At 35.1% G+C, this 16,874-nt stretch overlaps 1 protein-coding gene across 1 annotated transcript in view; it reads left to right on the forward strand.

The window, feature by feature from the left end:
* Positions 1–536: 536 nt before the first annotated feature.
* LOC102509418 (kinesin-like protein KIF27) overlaps positions 537–16,874 on the forward strand; it is a 127,014-nt gene continuing 110,676 nt past the window's right edge. The window contains 3 exon segments of the mRNA XM_032477510.1: positions 537–703; positions 9,565–9,708; positions 16,075–16,281. Of these exon segments, the coding sequence (XP_032333401.1) occupies positions 686–703; positions 9,565–9,708; positions 16,075–16,281 (369 nt within the window). The 5' untranslated portion in view covers positions 537–685.

Raw genomic sequence — 16,874 nt, forward strand, 5'->3', positions numbered from 1 at the left:
CCTCTGCCACCTCTTTCAAGTTTCTGCTCAAATGTCAGCTTTTCCTGATGCTCATCGTGACTTTCCTATTTAAAACTGCAAGCACTGCCCACCTAAATACAGTCACACTTCCAGTCCCCCTTACCTTGCCCTATTTTTTCCTCCAGGCAAGCTTACTTAACACTATTTTAATGTACCAGTTATTCTTTTTTTGCTGTTGTCTGTCTCTCCTAGTACAGTTCCATAAGGACAGGGATTTTTTTTCCCCCGTTTTATTCACTGATGTTTCTGGGGGTCCTAGAATACTGCCCGGTACATAGTAGGTACTGTATAAATATTTATTGAGCACATGAATACATTTTGAGTAAGGGCATGCATATGAAAACTTTTGCCTATGAATTTATAGTTTTGGTTTTTAAATTTTTTTAAACAGAAATTTAAGAAAATTAATTTATGGATTGTAAATTTGTTGATTGTAGCTTTTCTTATAGTTTCAGATATGCTTTTTTTCCTAAATTTTCAGCTTCAATTGTGGAGGGTCAAAAGGGTATCATTCCTCGTGCTATCCAAGAAATATTTCAAAACATCTCTGAAAATCCTAGCATTGACTTTAATGTAAAAGTGTCTTATATAGAAGTATACAAGGAAGACCTAAGAGATCTTCTAGAATTGGAGACATCTGTGAAGGATCTTCACATCCGAGAAGATGAAAAGGGAAACACAGGTAAATAGCTTGCTTAATTGAAAGCCTTCATTAGCAAAAGAATTTGATTTAATTCAGATTCTGGTTATATTCCAAAGATTGTTTTAAGTCAGACATGGATGTAAAATGGATTTGTTTTTACTTTTAAATTGAGTAGTTTATTGATTACCAATAGCAGTTTAATCACCCAGGTGAAAAATAAAGTTCAGACTGGCTGGTAAGATGGACTTATTAGGGTGTAATTCAAAGTACAGTTGACCCTTGAACAACATGAGTAAAGGGGTGGTGGCAGATCAGGCCACCAACCCTCCACGCAGTCAAAAATCCAAGTATAACTTACAGTCTGCCTTCTGTATCCATGGTTCTGCGTGGGTGGATTCAGTCAACCACAGGTAGTGTAGAGTAAATGCTGTAGTATTTACTATTGAAAAAAATTCGCTCAAACCCATGTTGTTCAAAGGTCAGCTATATTTTCTATAATTATCCTCCACTTTGGGCTGTCCTCAAGAAAGATTGTGACATTGTGACATAGGGTAAATTAACTTTTATACTTGTTTTCCTCCCAGAGTTACTGTGAGATTGGGGACGGCTTCTCCCTTTGGTGTTCCAGTTGATCCAGAACTCTCTCTTTCTCTTTGATTTTTGTCCCAGCACACCTATCACTTCCTCTTTGTTTTTTGTTGTTGTTGTTGTTGTTAATTTAGGGTTTATGTGTTTTGTTTTCTCCTTTGTATTGACATTTTACCTGTCCTTTGTTGTGCTTCTCAAGGTCTGGCTTTTCTGTGCTATCAACCTTGTAATCTCATTAAATATGCATTTGTTTGGCAATGGGAGAAGGTTAGAATGGGGAGATCAAAATACAGATATTTTAAAGAATAACTCTGCTTTTCTGATTTAAAAGGTCATATGTTCAACATAGAACATTTTGAAAACATACTAAAGTCTAAGGAAGAAAGTTAAAGGTCATCTTTAATCTCAGAATACAGAGATCGCAGCTTCTAATTTTGGTGTGTTTTCTTCCAGATTTCTTTTTCTATGCACATCCTATTTTTTAAAAATATACTTGCAAACTCATGTATAGCATTTCATCTTATTTTTTCATTTAGTATTTATATTGTAAGAATTTTCCACATCATTAAGTATTTTTCAAATTTATGACTTTTCACGGTTGTGTAATTTATCTTCTGAATATATTATAATGATTTATTTGGCTGATGGTCCATTGTTGGACATTTAGGTTGTTTTCAGATTTTCACCATTATTAATAACAATGACTGTTCTTAGATGTCTCTTCTCCTAGAAAACACATTTAGTAGAACCTTAGCAGTTAGGAAAGTAAGATGGTTATCTCATTCAGCAGCAGCCTGCAGGGGGCAGTAAAGCTTGTCTCCTTATAGGCCCTGTCCTGGCAGCCCTGGTGTTCCTGGGTGTTTGGGGTTTTGATTTGTTTGTTTTATTAAAGTATAGTCAGTTTACAATGTTGTGTCAATTTCTGGTGTACAGCATAATAGTTCAGTCATACATATACATACCTATATTCCTGGGTGTTTGAAGAAACTGGTTTTGTTTTGTTTCTTAGAAAGAAGGCTAACGTGGTTTATGGTCTTGTTAGATAATTTAGTATAGTTTATCTTTTCTGGACAGAAGTCAGACTGATGTTTCGAGCTTCTGTATCTTATGAAATGTAATTATCAAATGTTTTTATCTTTTACTAAGAGTTACAGAAGTAAAATATGCTTATTGTAAAATAGTGCAGAAGTATACACTATCATACTCATAAATATAATGACGGAAATATTCCACAGCTGATAGCAGTCCTACAGAAATTTTTGTAGGATGTAACAAACTGTCACAAGACAAATTGCCATATACCTTATAAAATGTCCCACTCAGAACAGAAATGCATTTGTCTGACATATTTATTGAATTCCTCTGTGTCAAGTGGTGGGTGGTATCCAACCTGGATGCTGCACAAATAACATTACCTTGGAAGCTTTTTAAGAAATACTGGTTTCTAGGCCCCACTTTTTAGAGATTCTGATTAATTAGTCTAGGATGGGGCATGGATGTTGGTACTTTACGTTTTAGAAAGGTCCCAAGTGATTTGCAGCTGGGTTTGAGGACCATAGATAGTATTAAGCTATAGCCTAACATTAGAAAAATTTTATACAATAGTTTTATTCTGATTTATGATTACCTTGTTATATTTTATAATTGCTGACAGTTTAGCACTTTCTGTAGTACAGGTATTTAGAGCTTTAAATGAACTAGATTGTTTAAAAATGTGTCATGGTGGAAACAGTGCAAGCAGAATGACTACTTTTCAAAGAAACGATGGCATGACAGGATAGATTAAAGAGGAAGCATGACGCTGTCATTTTTGAGCACAGGCTCTGGAGATTGCTATGATTCAAATCCCAAATCCACCTACTCCTTTTTGAAATATTTTTGTATATAGACAATGTGGGTAGTAACCTTAGGTTATTTTGGGTTCTATTCTGCCATTAAAATAGAAACTTTTTTTGCTTTTTTTGAATTGCCATCTCATTGTTTACCTTGCACTCTGATGTTATACAAGGCAAACCTGTTTTTATAATGAATAACCAACTTGATACTGACATTTTCATTTATCATTGGTTATGTACCACAAACCTTCAACCTCAGGATGGCTTGAATATTAATGAAGCACAGAAGAAATTAATTTCCTTTAATTAATCTACTACTGACTAATTCTTTTGAGTTATATATTTAGTTAGTCTGTTCATTTAATTAATGTGTTGGACTCTACAAATCAAAATAATTGAATAAAGAGTTTTTCTTTTGTCAACCATCTTGAAGAATTGAGAGTGATGTGTGATTCCAAAGACACCAGGTTGTTTGAAAAGGCATGTATGTTACATCTTACAGAATTTAAACATCAAAATGACTGCTGTCTATTAAAATAGTCTGGTTAGAAGATCATCTAAAATGATTTAATGATGTTGCTGATTTTACTGTTGTTTGAAATGCTGTTGCTTTTTTTAAATGGACTGTCTTAGCTGGGCAGTTTAGCAAACGATAACTATTGTGTGGTTAGTTTAACTCTACTGGATTTTGATTAAAACTTGGTTTAAAAGCTTGCTGTTGCTATTTTAAGTGATTGTTGGGGCCAAGGAATGCCAGGTGGAGAGTGCAGATGAAGTGCTGAGTCTCCTGGAGATGGGAAATGCAGCCAGGCATACGGGTACCACCCAAATGAACGAGCACTCCAGTAGATCACATGCAATTTTCACAATCAGCGTTTGTCAAGTGAAGAAAAATATAGAGGCAGCCGAAGATGGATCGTGGTATTCCCATAGACATATTGTCTCAAAGTTCCATTTTGTGGATTTGGCTGGGTCAGAAAGAGTAACCAAAACAGGGAATACTGGCGAACGGTTCAAAGAATCCATTCAAATCAACAGTGGGTTGCTGGCTTTAGGAAATGTAATAAGCGCTCTTGGGGACCCACGCAGGAAGAGTTCTCATATTCCATATAGGGACGCTAAAATTACCCGGCTTCTGAAAGATTCCCTGGGAGGCAGTGCCAAGACTCTCATGATCACTTGTGTCAGCCCATCCTCCTCAGATTTCGATGAGTCCTTAAATTCTCTCAAATACGCCAACAGAGCACGCAACATTAGAAACAAACCCACCTTGAACTTCAGCCCCGAGTCAGACCGTATGGACGAAATGGAATTTGAGATTAAGTTGCTTCGAGAAGCTTTGCAAAGCCAGCAGTCTGTTAGCAGCCAGACTAGCCAGATGCACCGAGAGGAGACTCCTGATAAAAATAAGATCCATTCTCTTGAGGAGCAAGTAGCTCAGCTGCAAGGAGAATGTCTGGGTTACCAAAACTGTATAGAGGAAGCCTTTACCTTCCTGGTGGACCTGAAAGATGCCGTGAAACTGAACCAGAAGCAGCAACACAGACTGCAGGAGTGGTTTAACACGACCCAGGAGATCAGGAAGGCGATTCTCACCTCATTCAGAGGGAGCCAAGGCGTAGGAAACCTGGAGGAAGGACCGCAGCATATTACAGTTCTCCAGCTGAAGCGAGAGCTTAAGAAATGCCAGGTACTTAGACACTGCTTTTGTAAGTAACTTGTTTAGGGACTAAATGCATTTGGGCAAGTAAGAGTCATTTGGGAATTTCAGAAATTCTTAAAAAAGATTATGTGTAAAATCTCACTTGCCTTTACTCTGTTTCTTTCTCTCTTCCCTTTTCTGTTGCTCTCTCCTCATAATTCATACCTGTCTTGGCTTGTCCTTCTTTCTCCTTTAAATGTATTTTGTTATATTTATTAAGTAGACTTTTGTAGACCTGGTCATTTGTTTACAGGATGAAAGGAAACAGTTTCAGAAACAAAATTAAGCCAACCTTTATTTTTATCCCTCTGTGGGTCAATGATTCTTGAAAGCAAAACATGCTTCATCCCTTGAGTTTGGAGTATTGATTTTTTTTAGACAAAAAACAAACCATTGTATTTGATAATATTTAAGGAATGTAGGTATGTACATGTGTACATATTATGTATATTGACTCAAGGATTACATTTCCCCACTCATTATTCAAAAAATACTTACTGTATGAAGAGTATGGGTCACTGGGGATGTAATGGAGAATAAGATACCTAGTTCTGTTTGCGTGGAGTTTATAATCTGGTGGGCAAATGGATATCCTACCATTTTTTAAGAATAGGAAAACATAGTTAAAAACAAAGCTTTCTAAAAAAAATTAAGAAAACAAGAAACAACAACAAAGCTTTCTAGTTAGAAATCTTATCTCAGTACCTTTTCATATGTACTGAAGCCTCTATTCTAGCAATTCTCTTTTTCTTTACAGTCTTCAAATTGAGGTTCCCTAGAGAGCTTTTGTTTATGTGGGTTTTATCTGTTGATATTTACCATTATTAGAATTTAAAACAAATTTAAACTATTAATTCACTCAGAACTAACAATGATAACCTGATTACATGATAGTATAAAGAGTATTTTTTCATGAGAAATAACTATTTCCTAAAACTGAAAGAATTTAATAGGAGTGGAATTGTTTTGCATTTTTGTAAATCTCTTTTAATGTCCGACTTAATAGAAGGCAGGTGGGTTTTTGTATCTGTCAGCATTCAGTTTGTTGAAATATATTTTTTTAGTTGAAGTGTATGAAGAAAACCAGCCCCATCTAGATTTGTAGTTAGAAGGGACGAATATTTTAATGACGTTTTCAGATAATTGTGGATATTCTTCTTTGACATTATATCAAAACTCAACAAGTAGAAATTTCCTAAAGGTTACTTGGCAGTGTGGGATTTGAAACCATTCTGTTACATTAAGATTTATACATTAAAATTCACTGATTTTTATCTTGTACTTTGAATGGATCTTTTATCCACATGTGATTTTAAATCATGATGCATTGGTCACTTGGAAAATATTTATTTACTAAGTTATGCAGATCATTCAAATGTTGACATATTTCATTATACAATATCAAAAAGTCACATTTACTTATAGCACCACTGATCTCACCTGCAAAATCTTTAAGTATTGTAAGCTGTGAAGTTTACAGTAGCAGAAATGTTTTCCAAAATTCTAATTTTTGCATGAAACTTGAATTTTATCATTTGGAGCAAATACTGGTTATTTGTTTTCCTCGAAATGACGGTTTTGTCACATAGCAAGTGTGAATAACCGTAGTTTGTCTGTTGTTCTTTAGAGTGAAAATAGCACCCTTTGAAAAATCTGGCTAGTTCAGCTCAAACACTTGCATACAGTCTCTTGCCCCAGATAACTATCTCTCTTCATATATAGCAGAATTACTTTATGTATACCTCCCATTTTGTCCCATAGAATACCTTAAAAAAAGTATGCATGGGTTGGGATTTAATAAAGTAATTTTTATTACTTCATCAAGATATTCTTAAGTGAAACTGGCATTTGCTGGTTTGTTCGTATTGTGAGTGCACAGCAGTGAAGAATGCAGTGACTTGCAGTGCAGTTTGGTGACACTTCCCTTATTCATACTAGGAGCCAGCAGTTTCACCCATCATTGCTTTTGCATCATCAGTGCCAATGTTAACGTGGTGAAAAAGGCAAATACCGTTTTAGTATAACTAGGAAAATAGTTTTGACCTCACGAACACCCTGGAAAGATCTAAAGTTCATGCCAGAAGGGTCACACTATGAAAACTGCTGCTCGATTACAAAGCTTTGATATTTAAATATAAGCATATAAAATAATACTTCTAAAAATCATGGATCCTTTTAAAGGCAGTAACTCTGCCCTGCCTTTCTCCTAGATAGAGCAGGCCTGGCCCTTCCTTTTTGGTGTAAGAAACTGGCAGAAGAGGGAGTACAGGTAATAGGTACTTGATGGCAGTTGGGGACAGGAAGCATGCTTCTGAGGTGCTGGTATTGGAAGCCCCAAAAACCCACCTGCTTAGGGGTGAGTGGGTAGTAACTTCCTCTCTCCATCTGTTGGAAACTAACCATGCTCTAGATTATGTAACGGCCTTGATGAAAAATGGTAAAATGGTACCACGGTCACATTGTTTTGGGGGAATTCCAGGTTACAAAAAGCAAACAGGTTTCTTAATCCCAAGACTTCTGAGAAATTTGGTAAGTGTTAGTGTATATTGAGTCTCAAAGTGAGAAACATAGCATTCAGTGTTTCCTAGTTTCAAAAAGTGAATTCCCTTTTTCGGTCTACAATCTTGCAGGACCAGTCATCTTTGGATACCACTGAACAGCAAATAGAGAAATGATTGCTGTCATTCCTTGCCCCATGTGTCTCTTTAAAAAATTGTTTTTAAAATTTTCTTTTCTATTCTTTTTTTTCCTGTGAGAGACAGAATATCATAGTAGTTAAGAACACAGGTATCAGACTCCCAAGGTTTGAGTTCCAGCTCCTCCGCTTATGGGCACTCTGACCTTAGACAGATACTTAACCTCTCTGTGCCTCAGTTTCCCCATCTGTAAAATGAAAACACTAATAATAAGCTCCATGCAGGGTTGTTGTGAAGGCTGTTAGAGCACTGTTAGTTCCCATGAAGTGATGAGACTGATGTCTGAGCTGTAGTAAGGGACAAGCACATGTTACACATGTTAGCTTATTGTGATCTCTCATTTATTTTTCACCTGCCTGTGCCTAGGTTATACATCGGTGGTAGCTAAGGGGTTGGACTCAGTAGCCAGTAGGTAGGGCCACGTGCCAGGCATTCTGTGGAGGCAGCTCGATAAACTCATCTGCTCAGGGAGTCAGTGGGTCTGTGTGCTGAGAGGCGTGGACATTCTCTTTGCTCAGCCCTGCTCCCTTGGCCTAGTAGGCAGGCAGGTGAGTATTTTAAAAACAAATTCCTCAGCAAGATGAGATTGTGGGCCATCTCGCAGGCAGAATAAGAGCTGGACTTTTGCTAGACCAATGTCATTTTGAAGTTACTGTCTTCTCCTTTTCAGATACTGTCAGATAGTGTTGTAAGCTTGGTTTTTTACCACTCGTCAATTAGTGGAATGCTCCATCCTCTCATAAATACCTCTTAGAGGACTTTGTTGCTTTTTAACCCCAGAATTTAAACACAAGAACACTACATAAACATGAATATACTCAACGGATAAACACTTTTAAATAAATAATAAACAATAAAACTGTAGTTTATCAAGCGTATATAAAAATATTTAAATATGCAGCACTGGGAGAGCAATTACATTTTAGCTTCTCAGATGGACAGTTAATTGCCTGTAGAAGAGGAACTTAACTAATGTGAATTACAGTTATATCTTACTTTAAAAAGAGGAGTCACGTAGGTTATATAAACGCACAGAGTTCTAAAGTCCAGGATCATTTGGTCATTTGAAGAGCCAAGCAGAGAAGAGAAGGATCTTGCCCAAAGCCCCAAGGGGAGGCTGTGGTAAAATCAAGGCTAGCCTCAGCCCACAGGTTCCCACCACCTGGGGAGTCACGTGCATACTTCGTTTTTGTGAATTAAATCTTGTTTGTAAAGGAAACACTATTTTGTAAATCAGCTACGTGTTCTTGTCTTTTCCTGTGGCTTAGTGGAAAGAGCACAGGTTTCAGATTCAGACAGACCCTGGAGTTGAATGTCAGAAGTTTGGTTTATCCACTGTGTCATCTTAGGAAGAGGTGTCAACTCATTGAGCTGTAGCTTCTTCATGAGAGAGGAATCGTGTCTATTCAGTGAGATATTTTAAAATATTTTAAAATTACTTTAAAAATCACAACCTAGCATAAAGTAGACCCTTGACCAATGTTAATTTTCTGTTTATTTAGTTGAAAATTTATTGTAAATGTATTTATTTGCATATCCCAAGTTTATTTGGAAACAGGAATAATTCAGTGGAAACTAAGAAAACTATTTGTTTAACTGTATTTTCAGACAGCTTCAAAATATAGCTCTTCATAGTGAAAGTTTACAAAATTAGCAAATACTCTTTATTTAGATATCCAAATGCATTCTTAAACTCTATAGGTCAGTTTGGGAAATTGTGACCTCTTTGATTTTTAAAAACCCACATTAAAATCTTACGGCAATTCTAGCAAACTTGTAAAAATCTTATTGAATGTACTCTACAACCTGAATCACTGGTTTCAGTTTTAAAATGCAGAAAATAAAAATCCGGAAAATCTTCCTATCTTTGTGGTGATTATTACACTTATAGCAGTTTTAGGTCCTCTCAGCTGTTTCTGTCTTTCTTATAAAGAAACCAGAAGAAAAGTGATAATGAACAGAATAAGAAAATTTGAAGAGACATTGCCTAGCTGTCGTTAAACCACAGATTTTGTGGTATTACGTGCGCTTTCTTACTCTCCGTGGTGATTCTCTCGTGCTTTCTCTCCCTCCTCCCAGTGTGCTCTTGCAGCTGATGAAGTAGTATTTAATCAGAAGGACCTGGAGGTGAAGGAACTAAAGAATCAAGTGCAAATGATGGTGCAGGAAAACAAAGGACATGTTGTATCTTTGAAAGAAGCACAAAAAGTGAACAGGTTGCAGGTAGAGTCTCTTAATGTACCTTGCTCTATATATTTCGTTGCAAGAGTACCTTATTAAATGGAATAGCAGTTTTAAATGATAAGTGGGAATGTTTGCAAAAATAAGTTTCATTTGAAGAGTTCTCAACACAAGCACCTAGAAGAGTTATTACAGTTTTCCCCCTGAATTGGTATAAAGGGAAAACATTTTTATTGTTAGTTTGACTTATATTTCAAAAACATAAATCCTAATACCCAGGAACTTAACTTGCAAAACATATTATGGTATCTTTTTTTTTATACTCTTCCCTTCCCTTGTTCGCCAAGGTAATAGATAATGTGATATTGTTAAGTGTTGGAAGGTAAATGCAGAATTTAAACTTTTTAATTTGTTAGATTATCCTTTTATACTCCATCAATAATTTGCTCTTTAACTTTGGCTAAATCTTTCAAATTCTCTACCTTAGCTTTCATATTATTAACATGGATGTGCCTGCAGTGTAACATGGTATGTCCCTAAATATGATACTCCCTGGTATGAACGCTCCCACCCCCAAAACAGTTAATTTCATTTAAAACCTTTCCTTCCTACCAGGAAGTAACTGTCGCCCTGAGTAATAATCTGACCCAGGATGAGGTAGGCTTTGATTTTGACATTATTTTTCTTTTCCTTTTTAACCCTTGTAATTTTGAATAATTTAAAACCATGAAACAAAATGTATTGTTCATTGATTTATCACAAAGAGAATGGCTGGGTAACCACTGCCAGATCAAGCAATAGCAAACTGCCAGCCCCTCAGACTGTCCTTAGTGTCTCCTCCTCAGAGAGAGCTGCTCTCCTTCCTTTCATAGTAATTCATCTCCTTGCCTTGCTGTGTTGTTTTACTGTGTATCCTTGAACACTACAGTTTAGTTTTTGTAATTTTTATAAATTTAATCATTCAGTATATTTTTTTTAGTATCTGGTTGCATTTATTGAACATTTTGTCTATTCTGATTTATCTGTTGTTGTTTGTCACTGCGGCTTGATCAGTTTTATAGCTGTATAGGATTTCACTGTATAAATATGCCACAATTTATTTTTCTGCTCTATTGTTGAGGGACTTTTTGTTTTCCTATGAGTTTTCTTATCCATGTCTCGTGGTGCACATGCACACACATTTCCTTCGGATTTGATGCCTAGGAGTTGAATTGCTAAGTCATAGGGTTGGCTAATCTTCAACTCTTTTTTTTTTTTCAGTTTTCAGTTTTATTAGGTAGAATTGTTAGAATTTGACTGCACATCAAATCTTCAACTTTAGTAAATAAAACCAAACTGTTTTCCATTGTATGAGCACTTCCTGCTGTTCCACTTGCTTGCCAGCATTTGTTATTGTTAATTTTTAAATCTTAGGCAACCTGTAGGTTTGTAGTGTTATTTTGTTGTGGTTTTAATTTGCATTTCTCCAGTGACTAGTGAAATTGAGCACTTGAATTTCATGTTTTTTGGGCTGTTGGGATACTTTCTTTTGTGAGAAGCTCATTCAAGTCTCTTGCTTGTTTTTCTATTGGACTGAGTCTTTTCAGTTAATTTGCAGAAGCATATTAGATAATCTGGGTATGAGTTCTGTTACATGGTTTCAAATATTTTTTCCCTTTCTGTGACTTGCTTTTACTCTTAATGTTGTCTTTTGATGAAAAGGTGGAATAAAATTCAACAATCTTTTTCTTAATGGTTAATGACGTTGGTGCTCTATTTAACAACTTTCCTTTTCTCAGCCCTTTCCTCTGAGAATACTTTCTATATTACCTTCTAGGAGCTTTGTAGTTTTGCCTTTCACATTTAGCCTTTTTTTTTTTTTAACCTTTTTTTTTTAATTGAATTATAGTCAGTTTACGATGTTGTGTCAATTTCCAGTGTAGAGCACAATTTTTCAGTTATACGGGAACATACATATATACATTGTCGCATTCTTTTTCACTGTGAGCTACCACAAGATCCGTATTTATTTCCCTGTGCTATATAGTATAATCTTGTTTATCCATTCTACGTATGCCCGTCAGTATCTACAAATTTCGTTCACCTGACACATTTAGCTTTATGGTCCTCCTGAAATTGATTTTTGTGTATGGGATATAGGTCAAATTTCAGTTTTTTCCAAGTGGATATCCATTTGTTCTGGCATCATTTACTGAAAAGGTGATCTTTTCACCACTGTTCTGAGTGCTATCTTTGTCATAAGTCAAGGTTCATTCATGCATGTATCGTGTATTTCTGGGTCTTCTGTTGTGTCCCATTGGTTTGTCTATCCTTGGACCAATATCACATTTATTTAATGTAGTTTTCTAATAAGTCTAGATATTCTGTAGAGCAAGGTCTTTGCTCTATTTCCCTTTTTCTCAAGAATGTCTTGGTTGTTCCATATAAATTTTAGAGTCAGTTTGTCAGGGACCATACTCACATACACACACAAACTTGTGATTTTGGTTGAGATTGGGTTAGATCTATAAGATACATTTGGAAAAAATTAACATCTTTTGATTGTGAGTCTTCTAATTAATGCATGAACATGTTACCTCCCTCCATGTTCTTACATTTCCTTTGGTTTTTCTCATAATGATTTGTGTGTGTGTGTGTGTGTGTGTGTGTGTGTGTGTGTGTATGTGTTTGTAGAAGTACTGTACATCTTTTGTTAGATTCATTCCTAGGTACTTGATTTTTTTATGTGACTGTAAATGGTGTCTTTTTAAATTGTTATTTTCTTAACTGTTAGTACGTGTAACTGTACTGATTTGTGTATATTGATAGCTTTTACCCAGCAACACAGTTAAATTTACTTTTTAATTCTGATATTTTATGTAAATTTTTTGTATTTTTGTTTCTAATTGTATCTTCTGCAAATAATGACGTTTTTATTTCTTCCTTTATAATCCTTATACTTTCTATTTGTTTTTTTTAACCTTTCTTCATTTACTGCAATATTCTATACAGTGTTGAATATAAGTGGTGATAGCAAGTGTCTTTGTCTTGTTTCCAACCATAGAAGAAAAATTTTCATCATTTCACTATTAAGTATCATGTTTGCTGTAGATATTTTTAAATTTATCCTTCATCAAACCAAGGAAAATCTCTTTGCTGAGAACTTCTATTATGAGTGGATATTAAATTTTATCAAATGATTTTCCTTTATCATGATTTTCCCCTTTTATTCTATTAATGTGAATTCTGTTGATTTTTATAATTTTAAACCAATCTTGTATTCCTAGAATAATCCCTTTTTTTGGTCATGATGTACTGTTGTATTGGGGTTCCCAAGACCACTCTCAGGTTGGATGATGCACTGGGAGGACTCAGCACATAGTTGTGTTCATGGCTAAGATTTACTGCAGTGAAAGAAGAGAAATGAGCAGCAAAGAGAAAACACCCATAGAATGAAGTCTGGAAGAAACCAAGCACAAGCTTCCAGTGGAGTCACCCACGTGTACATAATTTCTCCAGCAAAGACTGTGACAACTCATGTGAATTGTTTTCTATGAGGGAACTCAGTAGAGACTCAGGTTTCATTGAGGCACGGTAATGAAGGCATTCTCTGCCCAGCATGTACTAAATTTCCAGACTACCAGAAGGAAAGCAGGTGTTCAGCGTAAACTACCTTGTCTTAACAAACAGTTTGAACAAAGTAAGCCATTCTTACCAGTTAGGGTTTTGGGAACAGACACCAGCCAGTGGACAGCCTTGTAAGCAGGTCTTTCAAAGGATAGCAGGCAGGCTTGCTATGTTAATTCTTTTCTACAAATGTTCTTGATTTGGCTTGCAATTATTTTGTTTAGGATTTTAACATCTCTATGCACATGTGCAGTTAGCCTGTATTTTCCTGTCTCAGAATATTCTTGTCAGATATTATAACAACTTAGATTAGCCTTGCGGTATAAGTTAGGTAGCGTTCTTTATTTTTCTAGTGTGTGAAAAATTAGTATTATTTCTTCCTTAAATGTTTGATTGAATTCACCTGTGAAATATTTGAGAGTGTGATGTTTCTTTGTGGGAACGTTTGAGTATGAATTCAATCATATTTCCTTTTTGCCTCCCCTTTGATAAGGTTTATTTTTCTAAGAATCTGACCACTGTATCTAAGTTTTCATATTTATTGGCATAAGTTTATAATAGTCTTATATCTCTTTAGATATGTGATGATAGCCCCTGTTTATTCCTGGTAATTTGTGCCTTCTCTTTTTTTCTGGTCATATTCACTGAGGGTTTACCAGTTTTATTAGTGTCTTCGGAGAGGCAGTTCTTGACTGCGTTAATCTTCTCTAGTGTATGTTTCTTTATTATTTAATTAACTTCTATCCTTACCTTTATTATTTAATTTGTCTGCTTTTTGGGGGGAAACTGTATGCTATCTTTCTAAATTATTTAGATGGATACTTAGTTTATTGATTTTTAGCCTTTCTATTTATTTTTAGCCTTTTTTATAATATATGCATTTAAAGTTAATATGGTGCCTCCTAAGCTTATCTTTACCTGCATTCCACATTTAGCTCAAAGTATTTCCTAATTTTTTTGTGACTTTTTTCTTTGATCTCTGGGTTATATAGTTATTTTATTTCTAACACATGGAGGATTTCTTTTCATTAATTTTTAGCTTAATTGCATTATGGTCCATATGATTTCAGTTCTTTGAATGTGTTGAAACTTGCTGTATGGCTCAGCATAAGGCTAGTTTTTGTAGATATTAGAGATGTGCTTGAAAAGAATGTGTATTCTGCAACCTCTGGGTTCTCTTAATCATGTTAATCACATTATTCAAATCTGTATTTTTACTCACTTTTTTGGTCTTTTTGTTGTATTGGTAATTTAGAGTGACGTTAAAATCCCCCACTGTGACTTTGGATTTGTCCTTCTTCGTGAATACTGACAATTTTGGCATTATATATATTGAATCTGGGTTATCAAGTATGTAGACATGTAAAATTGTTACATCATTCTGGTGAATTTACCTTTTTATCAGTTTTTTGCCTCATTTTATCTCTTCTAATGGTTTTTGCCTTTAAGTCTATTTTATATTAATATAGCTATACCAGCTTTCTTTTGATTAATATTTCCAGAGTCTCTTTTTCCATCTTCTTTTTAATCTTTCTGTGTCAATTTTAACTTTCTTTTAAGCAGCAGACTAGATAATTTTATGATTCATTCTGACAGTCCTTCTCCTTTAATTGGGATTTCTCAGTTCATTTCTGAATTTAACACGATTACTGTTGTATTCTGGTTATAATCCCACCATTGTGATTTTTACTAGTCCTATCTGCTCTATGTTCCTTTTTCTCTCCTCACCTTCTTTTGGATTAATTGTGTATTTTTACTTTTTGTATTTACTTAATTATCTTAGAGGTTGAACTTTCCCCTTTTTTAGTGGTTATCCTAGAGAGTATACCATGCACCCTTGACTTAATACAGTCTAACATTAATTGATATCTTTACCCTTTTCCCAGAGAATGTAAGGACTGTGTTTAATACCTGCCTCAACTTATATGCTATTGGTATTGTATATTTTAATTATCTGAATACATGACTTTTAAATAAAGTTACATTTTATAGTTCAGCATTAACACAGTGAAACTTTAGGGGGGGGTTTCCCCCTATTTAAACATTATAGTCCATGGGACGTATTAAGATGAATGACATTTCTTGTTTACATAGTTTTGTGATTATAAAATAAAGATTGATGTTGAGCTTTCTAGGTTGGATAATACTTCAGAATTTTTCTTTAGAGGATGCATAGAAAACTAAACCACATATAATGTGTGTGTGTCTCTCTCTCTATTCCCTCTTCTCTCTCCCTGTCTCCCTGTCTCCCTGTCTCCCTACTCCCATATACAATGTGTTCAGCCTTTGATTTCCAAGTTCTCCTTTCTCCCACGACTCTCACTTGCCCATCTTCTATCTCTTTGTGGTTCTGGCTTTCTTTTTCACTCTGTACAGGCTTTCACTTCACTGTACCCATTACCACTTTCTTTGCTGTCGCCTCAACTATTTGCAATTCTTTCACCACTTGTCAACTTCCTTGTCTCTTGTTACTTCTTGAATTTCACTCAGGAAGTTTATAAAGATCAACTAATCAGAGTGCTTCAGGTTGGCAAGGTAACCAATCACAGGGTATGGGACGTTCGTTATCTTTGAGTATTTAACTCTTTAGGCTGTGTTTGTTGCTGCTTACTGTTCAAAAATTTTTACCACTCGGAACAATCCTAGATTCTTGTGAACACCGGAAGCTAGTCTTTGGATAAATGAAGTTTTACTGTTTTTGTTAAGGTAGTTGTGGTTTTGGTCCATATACAATTTATTTTTAATCATTACACATGTACTGAGGTTGTCTATTTTTAAAATTCTTATCTCTCTTTTACAAAGAATGAAAAAATAATAGAACAACAACTTCTTGTGGATCAACTGAATGAAGAACTAACAAAACTTAACCTGTCAATGACTTCTCCAGCTAAGGAAACTTGTGGAGATGGGCCAGATGCCAGGATCCTTGAAAAGAGACCATATACTGTACCATTTGATACTCATTTGGGGCATTATATTTATATCCCAGCAAGATCAGATTCCAGGAAGGTAAAGTCTAAACATTAATCTCTTTCTTATTTTCAGATTTAAAATATGTTATATGTAATATTGTAGTACAGTGTATTTGTATAGTCTCAGTGGGGTTTTTTTTTTCTATTTGGTTTTATAGACTTGTGTACAGTCTTTTAAAAAAACCATGCTTCTTTTTAGTAAAAAAATTAGTAAGTAGGAGAATGTGTAGTTATATTTGGAAGGAATAGTTCGAAGATAATGTCTACATTCATTAAGGAGAAAAAAGCTGCCCTTTGCCATCATATTTTTGGACATGACTAAGCCTAATATCTTCATGAATTTTTTTCTTTCTTTAACCGCAGCAAGTTGATAAGGTTGGAGGTATTTATTTTGCCTTTTTTGGTCCGTCTGATTCTTTTCAAAATTTCGTTTATGTATTATTCAGTCTTGCCAGGCTGACATAATCAAGACTATAAAAATCAGGAAGTTTCAGTTTAATTTTTGTTTATAAAACTAAGCGTGTGGGTTGTCAATATGTGCACACACAGATTTCTCTGGAAAAAAATCAAGGAATCTCCACCATGGAAAAGACTAGCAGACTCATGAATTTTGGTTTCTGTTTATTAATT

Source organism: Camelus ferus, chromosome 4, assembly GCF_009834535.1.
Source record: "Camelus ferus isolate YT-003-E chromosome 4, BCGSAC_Cfer_1.0, whole genome shotgun sequence".
Taxonomy (NCBI): Eukaryota; Metazoa; Chordata; class Mammalia; order Artiodactyla; family Camelidae; genus Camelus; species Camelus ferus.